This window comes from Eleutherodactylus coqui, chromosome 10, assembly GCF_035609145.1.
Source record: "Eleutherodactylus coqui strain aEleCoq1 chromosome 10, aEleCoq1.hap1, whole genome shotgun sequence".
Lineage (NCBI taxonomy): Eukaryota > Metazoa > Chordata > Amphibia > Anura > Eleutherodactylidae > Eleutherodactylus > Eleutherodactylus coqui.
In genome coordinates, this window is record NC_089846.1 from 22,551,961 (window position 1) to 22,568,992 (window position 17,032).

General features: G+C 47.2%; 1 protein-coding gene across 4 annotated transcripts in view; it reads left to right on the forward strand.

Annotated features, from left to right (window-relative positions):
- The window catches only part of SH3GLB2 (SH3 domain containing GRB2 like, endophilin B2), a 44,752-nt gene that overhangs the window by 9,039 nt on the left and 18,681 nt on the right, over positions 1 to 17,032 (forward strand). For 2 of the 4 annotated variants that reach the window (XM_066580546.1, XM_066580547.1), the window contains exons 2-6: positions 5,204 to 5,345; positions 5,433 to 5,561; positions 10,758 to 10,891; positions 13,110 to 13,202; positions 16,878 to 16,940. In XM_066580546.1, the coding sequence (XP_066436643.1) occupies positions 5,204 to 5,345; positions 5,433 to 5,561; positions 10,758 to 10,891; positions 13,110 to 13,202; positions 16,878 to 16,940 (561 nt within the window). The remainder of the gene's footprint in view (positions 1 to 5,203; positions 5,346 to 5,432; positions 5,562 to 10,757; positions 10,892 to 13,109; positions 13,203 to 16,877; positions 16,941 to 17,032) is intronic. The other 2 variants (XM_066580548.1, XM_066580549.1) reach the window with 1 other exon arrangement.

The window sequence follows — 17,032 nt, forward strand, 5'->3', positions numbered from 1 at the left end:
TCTCCAGAGGACACTACTGGCAGACCCCTGCGGATCAACTACTGTTAAGGATAGGTCATCAGTACTGCAATGGGTAAATGCCCTGAATACCCCGTAAATAAAAATGATGCTCTAACTGCCCCATAACCGGTAGTAGTAACACCGCCCCTTAAACAGTGATGGTGTCCCTGAAATGGTAAAAGTACCTCCTTAATACTAATAGAACGGTAGAGTTGGAAGGGACCTCCAGGGTCATCGGGTCCAACCCCCTGCTCAGTGCAGAATTTACTAAATCATCCCACTTATTAGTGCCCCCTTAATAGGAATTATGCCCTCAAGTGCCCCCTTCCTGAGTTCCAATGCGGCTGACTTAAAGCCTGATGAAGAGGCCAAGGTGCCTCAAAAGCTCGCTGTAACATCATTGCCTTTTGTAAGCCTATAAAAGCTCTCATATCTACAAGATTCCTTTGTTTCTCTTACCGAGAACAGCAACATCTTGTAGCAAGAATAGAAGGAAGACTTTGTGACCATTAACCAAATGAAGTCTGACAAACGCCAGACTGACCATTATCATCTTCTGGATGACTTATGAGAAGACCCAGCCGCTTGCAAAATGTAATTGTACTTGGAAGACTTGACCGGAGAAGCGGAGCCAAAAGCATAGAGGCGATCACTGAGATCATGATTGTCACTGAGAAGGCTGAAGACCGGACGGAACAACTATCTTTATGGCCATCCGGCATCAAAATGAACTCGAGGACCCTACTCAACAGTTGGCTATGCTATGAGCGTCTCTGAAACAGTCCTGATCCTGGCCGGTCCCTATTGAAGTTGGACCGTTAATAAACAGTGTAACGTTTATCTTGCCGTCCTTCCAGGCATCTGTTCATCACGCTTCGTATCGTTACTTTCCAGGCGACGGTTCTCATGTTTGTCACAACAACCCACGGCGTGGAGCTCGGGAAGCCTTCCAAGTTATTAGAAATTCCGTCTGTGTGATTTATAAGTCTCCTTAATCTCTTTCTTCTGGCTTCTGTTACCAGGTTAATGGAGGGTTAGAAAAGCACTGAGTAGCCGATGTGTGTAGGTGGATAAGCCCTCGACGGAGAGAATGGATCTGGTTTGTATGCAGGGCAGGACTGTATATAAGATGTGGACATGAAGGTGACCTGTTATGGAGTAGGGATGCATTGGTGCTGCACTAACCCTCTATACCCCTGAACATTGAATGATATACTCCATCCGTCTTCATCTGTGTACCTGAGCTTTAAACAAGTTACCTAAATATACCAGATTCTCCTTACCCTCATTTGCTGCTGTTTGCACCTTGTTTCATGCCTGTAAGTTCTGATTTTTCAGGTGGTCTTCCTCATATTTTTTTTGCTGTTGGCAGTTAACTATCATTCAGGGGGCTTATAGCAAGCCTAGCATTCTGCCAGTAGTTCACTGTCCTGACTTCCTTGCCCTGACTTCTAATTTTGCGTTGCACAGTCTGTACTCCAGTCAGCAAGGCAGCAGTCTCTGAATACCCGTACCTCAGTTTTCCCAGGGTAATTGAGGCATTCTACCCAAATTGTGAGTAGGCACAATATGTCTGTACACACAGACACATTCAGGAGAGGTAGAGATTTTGGAGATTATCACAGTGTTTTCAGATCTGTCAGCCTGCAGCCTCTGAGTACACGGGAGCCACTATTAGAATAGCTCCTCCCCACATTGATCACCACTAATATAGGAACCTTTTTGTTGATGTGCAACTTTTGAGTTTGTTTCCACTGATGTCAAACTTATGTATCCAAGTGTAATTATGTTATGGGGGGTTTCAAATTGGGAGAATCATTTGTAAGAACCCTCTATTAAAGAATTGATGAGACTAACGCAAACTAGTAGATGAGTAAAAGTTGTCTGAAAAGTTAGCGCCCCTTTAAACATGGGGCAAAGGCACCAGTCTTTCTTTCCTTTGAACATGGAGCCTACTAACCCTTGTGGTTTCTGACCATGGACATGGGGCGCTGGCCGTCTATAGTTCTGAACATAACAAGCAGTGTTCCTCTTTGCTACTGAACAGGGGGGCACTGGCCCTTCTTATGCCTGAAGGAAGAAGTGGAGTGCAGCGGGGTCCCATTATCCCTGTAAGATGGGCCGACTTAAGGTAACTCTACATAAGACAACTATCATCCGATTAATCACTCAATAGGGCAGATGTGAAGATAGTCGTTCCATGTAAACACGATCACCAGCAGGCTGACTAGTCCTTTTGGGCAAAATTTGAAAAAACACTCCCGTAAACAGAATAACCCTTTAACCCTTTCCAATCCACTTTCTGACGTCTAAAGACATTCTGATTGAAGGCTGTACAGCTTCGACATCGGTAGACGTCCGGCAGGGTATTCTTACTGTAGATTACTGGCTGCGCTGTTGTCGGGGGGGGCCTCTCTGCAATATCATATACTGCAGTACTGGCTCTAGCCAGCAGATGGCGCCATTGTATAATGGCAGAAAGAGAAAGCCCCCTAGGAAACTCTGCAATCCAATTTTGGATTCAAAGGGTTAACAGGCCTTACAACATGACTAAAGGTATGAGTGTAACCAGAATATTGTCCATGAGGAAAAATGACCTTCATCAGTTAAGGAACATTAAAGATGGCTCTGACTGTACAGTATAGTTCATGGTGCGCTAATGTTTTGGCCCATGTAATATACATTAGAGTCTAACGTACCATCTTTTCAGTGCTACATAATCCCGGAGTCCGCGTGAAACGATCGATTCCAGTGGATTATATTCTTGCCTCTAGTGTTGCTTCTTCTTCCTGGGGTTTTTGGTTCCTGCGCTCCTATAGATGCCACTGGGATTGGTACGGCTGTGTACTACATGGCACATGCATCTACTTTTCGCTCGTGCCCCTTGGGTCTTGGCCTCTGCTGGAGCTTCCATCTCCCACCCCATAGATGTAATTCTTCAGAAGTTCTGCGGTTCCTTCTTTAAAGTGACCGCTGGAAACCTTATCGCCTCTGAATAATAGATCCCGGTCCCATTGGGCGGGGGCTGCAGGTGCCTTATTGCATTATTTATCCGTACGGCAGCAGGAAGCCTGGGTCAAAAGATCCTGCCGGCGTGAGCAGAGAGGAACATATATTCATCCTGCAAGCAGATGGCAATCAATCATTGTCATCCAGATGCTGGGATGCAGAATTGATTTCCCTGGGTCTGCTAGTTCTGTCTGGGGGTCCGCGTCCGTATCCTGCATAGTGATGCTTCACCCGGCCGTCCTGCATACATAAAATATCATTGCCTCTGATGTAATGATGGGCTGGATATAAATCTGCATTTTATTAACCTCGCTGCTCTTAACGATTGGGATGATGATGGGAATTAACCACGGATTGTATTCAGTTCTGCAGCGTAAATAATTGAACATTTATGCAATATACGTGATTACTTTCCGGGATGCGTTGTACGTCCATACAGATTTAACGACTTCATTATGGATAGAAAATACAGTTTGAGAGAATTGATCGGTCAGCTTTCCAGAAAAATATTTGTTTTCCCTTATAAGGTAACCATTCGGAAACACATTTTCTTAGAATTATGTTGTGCCAATCCTCTGTTGTTCCTCTTGGAAATCTAGGAATAAATTGATATGGTCATTCCCATTTTCATTTTGCGGGCGGGCGGGGGGGGGGGGGGGGGTGTAAACTAACACTGTTGGCCCTGATTAAAGAATGTAGGGTTGTGCGTTTATTGACTTTTATTTCATTTTCAAGAGGAATAACAACGGGATATTATATGAATAGTTCTCTTTCCCAGAGAATATGCAAGTTTTTACTAAAAGGCATAGAAGGACTGACAGGTTGTTTTTAAGTTGGAGTCTAAAGAACTTAAATGTCCGTGCTATGGGCTCCTTCAGCCTAGCTTAGCAATTCCTAACCGAGAGGTCAGGAGGACCTCCAGAGATGCCCGCCACACTGCAGTGCGGGTTGGAGGAAATGGTGAAACTTTGGGTGTGATTACTATTTCGAGGGAGGGGTGTGGGTAGGGGGAATAAAAGAAGAAAAAGCTCTGTGTGATTACTGAATGGGGAATGTGGGTACAGTGAAGCTCTGGATGTGATTACTGCACGGGGGGGTATGGTAAAGCTCTGGATGTGATTACTGCACGGGGGGGTATGGTAAAGCTCTGGATGTGATTACTGCACAGGGGGTATGGTAAAGCTCTGGATGTGATTACTGCACAGGGGGTATGGTAAAGCTCTGGATGTGATTACTGCACAGGGGGTATGGTAAAGCTCTGGATGTGATTACTGCACAGGGGGTATGGTAAAGCTCTGGATGTGATTACTGCACAGGGGGTATGGTAAAGCTCTGGATGTGATTACTGCACAGGGGGTATGGTAAAGCTCTGGATGTGATTACTGCACAGGGGGTATGGTAAAGCTCTGGATGTGATTACTGCACAGGGGGTATGGTAAAGCTCTGGATGTGATTACTGCACAGGGGGTATGGTAAAGCTCTGGATGTGATTACTGCACAGGGGGGGTATGGTAAAGCCCTGGATGTGATTACTGCACAGGGGGGGTATGGTAAAGCTCTGGGTGTGACTATTACACATGAAAGGGAGTGAAGCTCTGGGTGTGTGTGTGTGTGTGGGGGGGGGGGGGGGTTCACATGGTGAAAGTGAAGCTCTGGGTGACATTACTACAACAGAGGGAGTATGGTGAAGTTCTGTGTGGGATCGCTGCTCAGAGAGGTGTAGGGAGGCTCTCGGTGTGATTATATTTACTGGTGAGTAGGTCTGAACAAATGGATTTGGTAGGAGTTTAGTTGTGGTATCAGATGGCTGCATTAATTTTCCTGTTACGGGTTCTGAATAAATTTATGGGGTCTGAAGTCTGGCGTTATAATTTAATTGAGGTCTGACATCTGAATTGGGGATACGAATGTATGGGGTTTGCATTCGTTTTGGGGTCTGGATTCTTAAATTTGCTGTGACTTGTGTACTACACTTCTTCTGCCAAGGGTTGCCCAGTGCTGTAGATGGCAGGAGCTGCTCATGTGGCGACGGGTGCAGGTCCTTGCTCAGGACACCCTATTAAAAGCTAAAATCTTCTCAATGACCTGAAGGTATGGACTCTTTAGATGAAGATGGTCCATCTTAGACCACCAAAAAGGACTGGAGATCTAATGTTTGGCATCTCGGATGAGACTCTTGTGTGTGTTTTTTCAGTTCACAGAGGAGAAGTTGGGTCAAGCGGAGAAGACCGAGTTGGACGCCCACTTTGAGAACCTTTTGTCCAGAGCTGACATTACCAAAAACTGGACCGAGAAGATCCTACGTCAGACCGAGGTCCTCCTCCAGCCCAATCCCAGTGAGTAGATGCGTAAATAAGAATAATGCATATCGCTTTTCCAGAATGATGAGTAGTAATCCTGGCTGTACTCTGTCCTTCCTGCAGGCGCTCGTGTAGAAGAGTTTTTGTATGAAAAATTGGAACGTAAGATTCCCTCTCGGGTGACTAATGGGGAGTTATTGGGCCAGTATATGACCGAAGCGGCCAGTGACTTTGGCGCAAGCTCTCCTTATGGTAAGTTGTATTGAAAAAACTACAAAGAAGAGTGTAATATGGGATGCAAGAGATGGGTGATGCTTTCTTGCGTGAGAAAAAACCTGATTCTTTAAGTCATTGTGGATATTTACCTGTTCCCGCATCTTGTGTACATGAACGGCCTCCAGTACACAACCGCACTCCCAATGCAGCTGCCAGCACTGCGAAAAACCTCAGACTTGGTTGGACTTCCTGCATCTCCAGTGGTGTAGGGTGATGTGGATGTACTAGCTACTTCCACCAGCAATCGGCTCACCATCAGGGTAGCTTCTCAGAGAAAGGTGGATGACCTAGGCAATCAACCCCTACTTATCATTTTTCTCATAATGCCAGACGCTGTCCAGGAAATATGGCCGTCCTAGGTGAGGGCCCCTTTCTATGATCTAGAACAGAGAATCTCCCTTTTGGATTCAGGGTTTCCTAGGGGGCTTTCTCTTTCTGCCATTATACAATGGTGCCATCTGCTGGCTAGAGCCAGTACTGTGGTATGGGACATGCTGGAGGGGCCCCCGACAACAGAGCTTCGAGTAATATACAGTAAGAAGACCCTGCCGGACTTCTTCTGACATCGGAGCTGTACAGTCTTCAATCAGAATGTCTTCAGACGTCAGTGGATTGGAAAGGGTTAAAGTGACCGTCCGGTTTCTGTGTCAGGACTGGAGAGGTTGGGGGTGTATTATCTGCAGCAGTTTTCCTCTTCCGTCCCTGCAATCGTCCAGTGCTGGGTCTTGTTTTTGGTCGTCCAAGATGGTCAACGCAATCTTAAGACTACCTAATGTCCACAGTGCATTGCTAGTGTTAGACTACCAATGCACACTACCTCCTCTGATTGGCCACCGCTGCTCACATGATCATTACCGGCCAGTAAGGGAGCACTGCACAGTGTACATTAGGTAGTTTGAAAATTGCAGCTGTTTTCTTGGACGGCTGGAAACATGGTCCGGAAATGGTGGATTGGAGGAGCGGCAAAAAAGAACTGCAGGTAATCCCTTTTGTCCTGAGACAGCATTTTGCTTTAAGACCAGCTCTGTGAAGAGACCTCCCCTTTAACTAATTCCAAGTCAAGCAAACCGTCCCACATGTCAGTCTGGAAACTGATTCTTACCGGCAGCATTTTGGGTTGCCGCGGCCAGCTGAACCGTGTATAGCCACTCTTAGGCCAGATTCACATGGCTGTATGAGTTACACCTCCGATTCTAGGGCTTAACCCTTTGCAATCCAATTTTGGATTCAGGGTTTCCTAGGGGTTTTTCTCTTTCTGCCATTATACAATGGCACCATCTGCTGGCTAGAGCCAGTACTGCAGTATGGGGCATGCTGGAGAGGCCCCGACAACAGAGCAGCCAGTAATATATAGTAAGAATACCCTGCCGGATGTCTTCCGACATCTGAGCTGTACAGCCTTCAATCAGAATGTCTTTAGACATCAGACAGTGGATTGGAAAGGGTTAACCCCTTCCAATCCACTGTCTGAAGACATTCTGATTGAAGGCTGTACAGCTCCCATGTCGAAAGACATCCGTCAGGGTAATCTCACTGTATATTACTGGCTGCTCTGTTGTCGGGGGGGCCTCTCCAGCATGTCCCATACAGCAGTATTGGCTCTAGCCAGCAGATGGCGCCATTGTATAATGACAAAGAGCCCCCTAGGAAACCCTAAATCCAAAATTAGATTGCAAAGGGTTAACTTTCACTGGACAGTACATGGGCACATGTCCATGTGCTGTCTGATCCTTGGGGCAGTGGACATTGCATGTCAGATTCGTGTCTGTGATACAGAAGAAAATGGGACCTACTGTGGTTTCTTTTTTTTCTGATGGTCCGTCTGAAATACCTTAATTGGCTATAATGAACCTGGGTGCTGTCTATATAATACACGGACAGCGCACAGATCAAAAATACAGGGGTGTGAAAAAGAGACTTGTTGTTTCACTCATTTTACCGACCTCTGAAGGATTGAAGGCTGAGTTAACCTTGAGCCGGCTACCTGAACCATGCAGAACCTGCAACCTTCAGGTGGTGAACGAGAGCTTGGGACTTCATACTGCTGCCTTAACACTCTGCGCCACACGAGGCCCCTCTTAGAGCAGATGCTTGCTGCCAGTCAACCCCGTAGAGGGAAATCTAAAAGTGTGAGAACATCAAGTCGTCTGAAAACTCCATTAAATTAGTTGAAGCGTATAAATCGCGAACTGCGAGGAGATGGTGTGAGGAAACAAAAAATGCAAATGGAAGAACACTGTATTTATATACCGCGCCAAGTAGATGTAGCTGAAGGCCTGTATTTCGCATGACAGAATTTTAAGCTCAAGGCTTCGAGGGCGCTGCCACCTTTCCGTCTTGTATGCAGCCTTGGTTGGCAGAAGAGCGATCAGGACATTTCCTATAGGAGGAACCCCACTTGTCGCATTCGCAGGATAAGCCATAATTGTTACATAAGTGTGAAATCCCACTTGGCTTCACACCTATGAAGCGCTGTTGATGAAGGGGTAGCTTCAATGATTCAACCAATGCCACCTATTCAGCCATGTTCTGCTGGAAGCCCTCTGATATGGTTCAGTTGCCCAGGCATCTGGATAAGCCACGTCTCTTGCCGTCACCCTTACTCCCTTAAGGACGCTGCCTATATAAGGGCTAATTCCCACGGACGGATTATCGCTGCGGAATTCACAGCCAGATGCCCGCCGTGAATTCCGCAGCAATGATCGTCCATAGACCTGCTGTGTTAAAAGATTGGTGGGGGTGGGGTGCCAGGTTTTCCAGAAAAAGAGAGACCTAAGATAAAGTATAGTGGTCACATGTAGAATCACAATTATTGCAGTGTAAAGAATAAATAAACAGGAGCAGAAGCATTGTAGAAGGACCCGGTAAATGCAATCATGTGATACGTCACATGACCATTATTACCTGCAGATGATAAAATACTGATAAAAAAAAAGAAACCAAAGTGACTGTAATGCTACGGAGCAAACCCTTTGGAGAATATGACCTGCTGACATCAGAATATAGCAGGAATGTGCAAGGACCTGGGAGGTCACATGATCACAGGCCATGTGGAGGAGTCACATGACCGCTAGGGAGTTAAGAAAAATACAAATCTGAGTGAGAAAGAATACCTCAATAATTGGTAGTAATGATCAATACAGCATTAGGGGGAATAAAAGAATGCAGGCTATCTGTAAGCAGAGAGATGGTGAGGGAACACTTAGCTTAATTGAATGAATTCGAGTCTCAAGGTCCAGATGAATTACATCCTAGGACACTAAAGGAAGCAGCGTAGGTAATTGCTGAACCACTCGCCATAATCTTTGATTCGTGGAGAACAGGAGAAGTCCCAGAAGATTGGAAAAGGGCAAATATTGTCCCCATCTTCAAAAAAGGGAAGAGGGTAGATCCAGGAAACTACAGGCCTGTGAGCCTGACTTCTATACCGGGAAAGATCTTTGAACAAATTATTAAACAGCATGTATGCAAGTACTTGGATGAAAATGGAGTAATTAACCAGAGCCAGCAAGGGTTTGTAACAAACAAATCATGCCAGACTAATCTAATTTCCTTCTATGACAGAATCACTGACTGGTTTGATCAGGGAAATGCAGTGGATATAGTTTATCTTGACTTCAGTAAAGGATATCATACTATGTTTATTGAAAAAATGACCAAATATGGGATTGACGAGGCAACTGTTAGGTGGATTCACAACTGGCTGAGTGATCGTACTCAAAGAGTGGTCATAAATGGCTGCACATCCAATGGAAGAATGTATCAAGCGTGGAACCACAAGGCTCTGTCCGAGGCCCAGTGTTGGTAAACATTTTTATAAATGATCTGGAGGAGGGAATTAATGGGAAACTGATCAAATTGGTCAACACAAAGCTAGGAGGGATAGTTAACACTAGGGAAGAGAGAGTATTCAAAGATCTAGAAAAGCTTGCACAGTGGGCAGTGACCAACAGAATGGTATTTAACAAGGAGAAATGCAAAGTCCTACATCTGGGCAAGAAAAATGAAGAAAGCACATTCAGAAGGGGAGGAACTGGGCTAAGCAGCAGCACATGTGAAAAAGACTTGGGTATACTAATAGATCACAGACTGAACATGAGTCAACAATGTGATGCAGCAGCCAAAAAAGGCAAACACACTTATGGGATGTATTAAGAGAAGCATAGAGTCTAGATCACGTAAGGTCATTATCCCCCTCTACTCTTCCTTAGTCAGACCTCATCCGGAATACTGTGTCCAGTTCTGGGCACCCCACTTTAAAAAAGACATAGACAAACTGGAGCAAGTTCAGGGAAGAGCTACCAAGATGGTGAGCTGTCTGCAAATCATGTCCTATGAGGAACGGTTAAAGGATCTAAGAATGTTTAGCTTGCAAAAAAGAAGGCTGAGAGGAGACTTAATGGCTGTCTACAAATATCTGAAGGGTTGTCACAGTGCAGAGGGATCAGCCCTATTCTCATCTGCACAAGGAAAGACTAGAAGCAATGGGATGAGACTGAAAGGGAGGAGACACAAATTAGATATTAGAAAAAACTTTGACAGTGAGGGTGATCAATGAGTGGAACAGGTTACCACGGGAGGTGGTGAGTTCTCCTTCAATGGAAGTGTTCAAACAAAGGCTGGACAGACATCTGTCTGGGATGATTCAGTGAACCCTGCACTGAGGAGGGGGTTGGGCCCGATGATCCTGGAGGTCTCTTCCAACTCTACCATTCTATGGAGCAGGAAGGGTTTAAATGTCTGTCAGTAGACCTTTTATAGATGTGAGTGATTTTCGGCGCTCTTCTAGTAATTTTGTCTTTTGGCACTGTAGCGCTTCTGTCGTGAACCTGTCTGCATCCTATACAATCTAGTATTGAAGACTGATCACATTGTGGATGGTCCCCATCACAAGCTGAGGTCTGCCAGTCTCGTCTCACCAGGCACCTTTCCCCGATGTCTCTTCTGGTTACATCCCACGTGTTGTAGTTCAGTCGCCGGCGCTCGCTGCCCGGCTGAGTCTGACGGGGGATGTAATTGGAGCCTGCGGGCAGGCAATGTCCTTGCCTTAATTGCATTGTGCTCTCTCCATGCGCTTGACTGGCTTTTAATCCGATTCTGTGTACCGCTAAACAGTTCTGTCTCCCCCCTATCCCACCAACCTAATTGTACTCTGCCCCCTCGTGTTCTCAGGGCAAACGCTTATTAAGGTCGGCGAGACGCAGAAACGTCTGGGCATCGCAGAACGGGACTTCATCCACTCTTCCTCTATCAACTTCCTGACTCCTCTGCGCAACTTTCTAGAAGGAGATTGGAGAACCATTTCGGTAAGTTGTGCTCCGTGTTTACCAGTATAGCCTGCAGTAAAGAAGTCCCCCATAAATGGGGTACAACTATCTCTGGCAGGGCCTAATAGGCTCCAGTACATGGCAGACCTGGCACATTTTTTAGGTCCCAGCTGCCATTGCAATCCATCTTCGCCCTGTGATCGCATCCCGCGTTGCAGGTGGATCCTTTTCTTTCTCTAAAAGCAATTGGTTGCATTTAAGGGGTTAAATGGCTGGGATCAGAGTTGACTCTGGATCTGGCCACTGCAACAGGGTCTCGGCTTTATGTCCCAGCAGACATCCAGTGAGCCCCATACAGCTTGGTGCAGGGCTAAAGGGGTTTTACCAAGATACTCGCTACTGAGACCCACCAATCCTGAGAACAGGGGTTCTGTGTCCACCCCACTTCCGTCACGGCCGGGCTGCTTCCCCCACCGACAGTGATGTCATTGAATGCCATGGTCCGTCTCAGCGCTTGTACTTGCCCATCTCCAGCAGTCCCATAGCAAATGAAGGGAGCAGCATTGCTCATGCGCGGCCATCGCTCCATTCAATCTCGTCCTCACTGCAGGTGGGTGCAGTCAGAAGGTGGGGGGGACACGGGATCTTCGTTCTCAGGTTTGGTTTACCACTAAGACCCCCACCAATCAGACTTTTAGCACCTATCCAAAGGATAAGTGATGGTCTATACTGGTACAACCCCTTTAATAAATGAGCACCTGTTCAATTAGCAGCCCACTGCTTTCCTGATACGAGCTTCGGCATATACATGGCCGCTGAGAGCAGCAGGAATTCAGGTCCGGCAGCACAAATGCTGTGGGGAAGTGAAAATCCTTTCAGTGGCATCAGCGAAATAAAGGTGCTGATATTTGCACTATAAAATCACAATGACCTCTCACTGATGAGACTTGGGATATTTTTCTTAAAGGGGGTTTTCTGGGAATAAACTATTGATGCCCTATCCTCAGAATAGGTCATCAGTAGTTGATGTGTGGGGGCTGCCGCTGGGAATCCCATCAACACTCGGGTCACTTCTTTCCATACAAGGCACAGCGCCGTACATTGTATAGTGGCTGTACCCGGTATTGCAGCTCAGACTCATTCACTTGGATTGGATTGAGCTGCTCTCGGATGAACGTGATGTCACAGCACTCACCCCAGCGTCTTCAATCAGCTGATCGGTAGGGGTCCTGAGCAATTGACCCTGACCGATCAACTATCGAAGACTTGGCACGAGGACAGGTGATCAGTGGTGTAGTCCCGGAAAACCTTCTTAACCCCTTAAGGACATGGCCTATTTTGGGCATAAGGATGCAATGATTTTGGGGGGGATTTTCATCTCCGCTTTTCGAAAGCCATAGCTTTTTAAAAAATTTTCCATCGATGTTGCTGTATAAGGGCTTGTTTTTTGCGTGGCGAACTGTAGTTTTTATTAGTGCCATTTTTGGGTACGTAAGGCTATATTGTACAAATTTATTATTTCCGACAGCAGGGAGAGAACACCGATTTCTGGGGTCTGATGACATCACAGAGTGAGCACTGTCCCTCTGTGAACCCTTTACATGCTGTGATCTACATAGGGTCCTTTTGCACCCCCACTGTTGTAGCAGGAGGTCGGCGATCAGTAGCAGTGCGCTCCCTCTGCCGGAGAGCGCTATTCACAGGGTGTAAGTTTACACCCTATTGCATTAAGTACCCTGCAGCTAGAACGTACACTTACGCCCTGTGGAGTTAAGGAGGTTAAAGAGGATCTGTTATGTCCTCATGTCATTGGGCCGGCTGCATAGCTTTGGCGTGGCGGCCTCGCTGACTCCGATGCACCAGTTTTCCCCCTTTACACCTTCCAGTCCCCTCATACGGGGTCTCCTTAAGGCTGGGTACCCACTAGCAGTGAATCTACGTTGCACCCACGTGGCGCGGGCGCTCCTTGCATCGGTGCTGTCTGATTTATGCTCTGTTTCTTGTCTTTCTCCACATGAAAAAAAATGTCAATCTATACCCTCATAAGATATAATGGGGGTGCGCGGTCCGTGGATTAACCCTTAGTGGGCAGAGGACATACACATTGGTTCAATAAGCATTGCATGAGCAATCTGCTTGTATCTATCATTCGTTTCACAGCTGCGGCCAAACGCGTTTTTAGCGCCTTTATTGTTCAACGCGCATAATTATCTGTTTTTGTAATTTTCACCTCCGTCCGTTTTTCCTCACTTTACAGAAGGAGAGGCGAATCCTGCAGAACCGCCGCTTGGATCTTGATGCTTGCAAAGCACGACTGAAGAAAGCTAAAGCAGCGGAGGCAAAAGCCGCGGTAATGTCCCATCAGATAACTGTTCCTCCACGCCGGGGGTGGGGGGGTGGGGGGGGGGTGCATGCCTATATGGGGGTTACAGGCGGCCATCTTTCCATAAACTCCTCCCAGTTGACATGTTTCTATGTTTCTACATATCCGCCACCACTTTATTTTTTTCCGTTACTAGAGCTTTGGGGTTTAAGGGGCTTTTAGTAGGATATCGGTGGTGATGGCTCTTAGTGCATTGCTCCAGTGTAACCTCATTGACACAACCTCATCGGCCGGTACCGGCATCACCATCCTTATACTACTTGTAGAGTGTTTGGCTGCTATTAACGTCCTCCCTTGTTCCGTTCTGTCTGCCCCTCACTAACCTTGTGGTGTTCTGTTTTCTGTTGTGTTTTTTTTTTGTGATTTGCTCAGCTCGAGGGCGATGTGAGTATTTGTTGCTGAGGTCATTGCTGTGACTTCTTCCTTCTTTTTTGCTTCTTTCCGTTCATCTGTAAACTTTTATTCTCCACCGCCCTTGTTATTGATGTGGTCGGAGCGCTCGTAGGAATGGGGGGTCAGGGTGCGGGAGAGGGAACGCATAGAGGATGGTCACCGCAGGCCTGTTATGCATCATGACCACTATTAGGGCGTATGAATGTCGTAGAAGAGGGCCCTCCGCTCGGGACCCCCTTACGAGCGGAGAGCCGCTTGTAAGCAATGGCTCTGGCAGACTCAACCCATCCACGCTGTCTTTACTTGTATTGGCTTGACAGATGTAGCAGAGCTGAGTTTGTCCTTGGGTACTTCAATGATGCGTTTTATCATGGTGCACTAAATAATCTGATCACTGGGGGTTAGGATTGGCGGACCTGGCCTCCGTATAACGCGTAACGATGCGGTTTTATTGACTGTTGAATCTGGGTTCCCCCTCTTCTGCTCACTGCACCCCCTGCAGTGAGGAGACTGAATGGAGCGGCGGGCTTGCAGCTTACAGAAATGGCCGAGTACAAGCGCTCAGCTGTCTCCGGCAGTCCCATTGAAGGTAAATGGAGCCGCACCGCTACTCCATTCAGTCCCCTCACTGTGGGGGTGCAATGAGAAGAGGGGGACATTGGCCCACCGTTCTCGGGATCAGTGGTGGTACCCCCTCCACTGATCAGTTTTATCACCTCTCTTATGGCTGTATTATAAAATCCAACCCCTCTAAGTAATGCCAAGGGACAAACTCTGCTATCCTGCAATGACTGACACGGCACTGCTACATCTGTCTTCATAAGATTTCTATACATAGTGCAGTATGTATTACCCCATCCTGGTTACCCTCCATATCCTGCATGGTCTTACCCCACAGTATTTTGAGGTTTTGCCCGTTTTGGCAGCATAATAGCCGAAATCGGATTTTTACGTAACCAGCTGGTCACCGTAAGGTGGTACAAACCGGGCACCATATCCAATCCAGTCATGAAACTGAGGACATACAGACTTGGGTCCCAATGACAACACTGAATGGCAGAGCACAGTGGTGGAAGAGTTGTTGTTGGGGCGTACAGCCTGGACTGATAAAGCTGGGAATGAAGGGGTCATTAATTCACTAGTAATCGATGAGACGGGAGGCACCGCTAATCTCTGCCCTGGTGTCAGGCTGGGTTCACACTGGGTGGAATTGCCGCAAAATTTCCATGCAGACTTTCTACACGGAAATGCCGCTGGCAAAGTGGACGAGATCTGCAAAAATCTTGTCCGCGCTGCGAACAAGCCATGTGAAAACTAACATGCCGGGCGGAATTTAAAGCCGTGGCATGTCAACTTTAGCGCCAATACAGGCAGCAAAGCCGCTTTAAAACCCGTGCCGGACGGCGCAGGTTTTTAAGCTGCCTTTCTGCCAAGGAAATCCTACTGAATGTTCGTGCGGTCCTGCTGCAGACGTTCCACGGGATTTCCGCCCCGTGGGACCGCAGCCTCATGCCTGCACCCAAATTGTGTACGTCATCTTAGCGGGAAGTGCCCGCTGAGGGTAGTAATTCTAGACATACTGTTTGTGAAGGATGGCATTAGTTTTGCACTGGGATCCCCACCTCCTACCCGCTGCGCCATTTCTGTGTCGTGCTCCTCTCTTCTGCTCTTTGCATGTTGCTGGCCTCTTTGCATTGTGCTTTTGAAGTTTTGCATCTCCACTAATTAGACAGGAGGAGATGCCCGGGGGCCCCTCGATGTCTGCCTCATCCAGGCGCAGGCACATTCTGCCTTTGATTTTTGGCGCTGGTCTGTCAATGAGCAAAATCCGCATGCGGAGTTCTGTCACTGAGAGCGTTTCCATATCAAGAAGGGACATGTCACTTCTCGACTGGGATACTTGCAGAAACGCAACAAGGCAAATCCCGCGTAAATATCCGTGCCAAAACCTGCGTGGAATGTCCGCTGGGTGTGACGCGGGTTTTTGAGGCGGCGATCACTGTGGGAAAACTCCACGGCCCTCCCGCTGTGTGCCCGTACCCTTGGGGTACATTAACATGCCAAACTCTATGAAAGTTTTCCTTGCAGATTCGCCTATAAAACGTGGCCGAAATCTGCGGTCATTCTGCTTCATTGTTTGCCGCAGGTCCACACGCGGATTTAGCCCGGTCACTAGGTATACGGAATTAGACTCTTCCGCATGGATCCGCATGATGAAGTGACGTTTCACATGAAAACATGTCGGAATTTCCACATGAAGATTTTGCGCACTGACTGGGGTAAATCTGTGTACGGATCCGTGGCGGATTTCTGCCGTGGTTTTACAGGTGGATTCTGTGGCGGACATGCCCCTAAGGGAAATGTTCTTGAACCCCAATAAGCAGCTATTTGGGGTCTTGTTTATTAAAACTGTACAACAGTAAAACTTTGTTGTTCACGGCAACCAATTAGAACTTGGCTTTAATTTTTCAGGGCAGGTTAAGAGATGAAAGCTGCTCTCTAAACGGTTGCTATGGGCAACCAACAGTTTTACTATTAGACAGGCTTGCCCATAGCAACCACTCAGAATTCATGTTTAAACACGGCCCGAGACGAGGAGCTCATGGTAGGACCGATGCCAAGCTGCTTTTCCCTTTCACGGTTTTGCCAATCCTGCTCTGAGCTAACCTGAGTCATGTCAGACCGCCTGGTTGCTATGGATACACGGCCTAACAACTGCAATCTTTTAGTAAACGGAGGTTGTCTGGCATGCCATCCCTAGCAACCAGTGTGCCTCGGGTCTCAAAGCTGAACTGAGGGCGGAGAATAGGAAAGGAGACGGGAAGCTGTAAGGTTTTTCAGCTCTTTGGTTGGTTGCTAAGGACAACTCCATTTTTGGACGAGGAAGACCAATGGGGTGTCAAATAGATAATGGAAGGCGACTGTGGCATTACTAACCCTAGCAACTACTCAGACTCCATCTTTTATTTTGGTTGCTAAGGTCCGCTCCATCCCCTTTTTTGGAGAGTTGACGTAATGTCCGCGCTCCATATTTATAAAGGACGTGCGCCAGGTTTTTTTTGTAGAACACGTACAGAACGGTTAGCCGGCGGTATACGGAGTATCCTTGATGTAGTGTTGTAGGGTGGGCCCCGTGTGATCGCTGCTCTTTCACCCCCTTTTACCCGTTCATTTTTGTTTATTTGGTTTGTGTGCTTCTGTTTTCACATTCATGTTCTCCCTGCATGACATGAGCTCTGTTCCCTGCAGGCTTTGCCTGATTTTCAGGAGACCCGACCTCGTAATTACGTACTGTCGGCCAGTGCGTCAGCGGTAAGATGAATCTAATCCCCCTTTCCCTTCCCTCAGCCCTCGTCAGTTCCTCTCAGAACCCCCCCACCCCCACCCCCAGGATTCAATGGCTA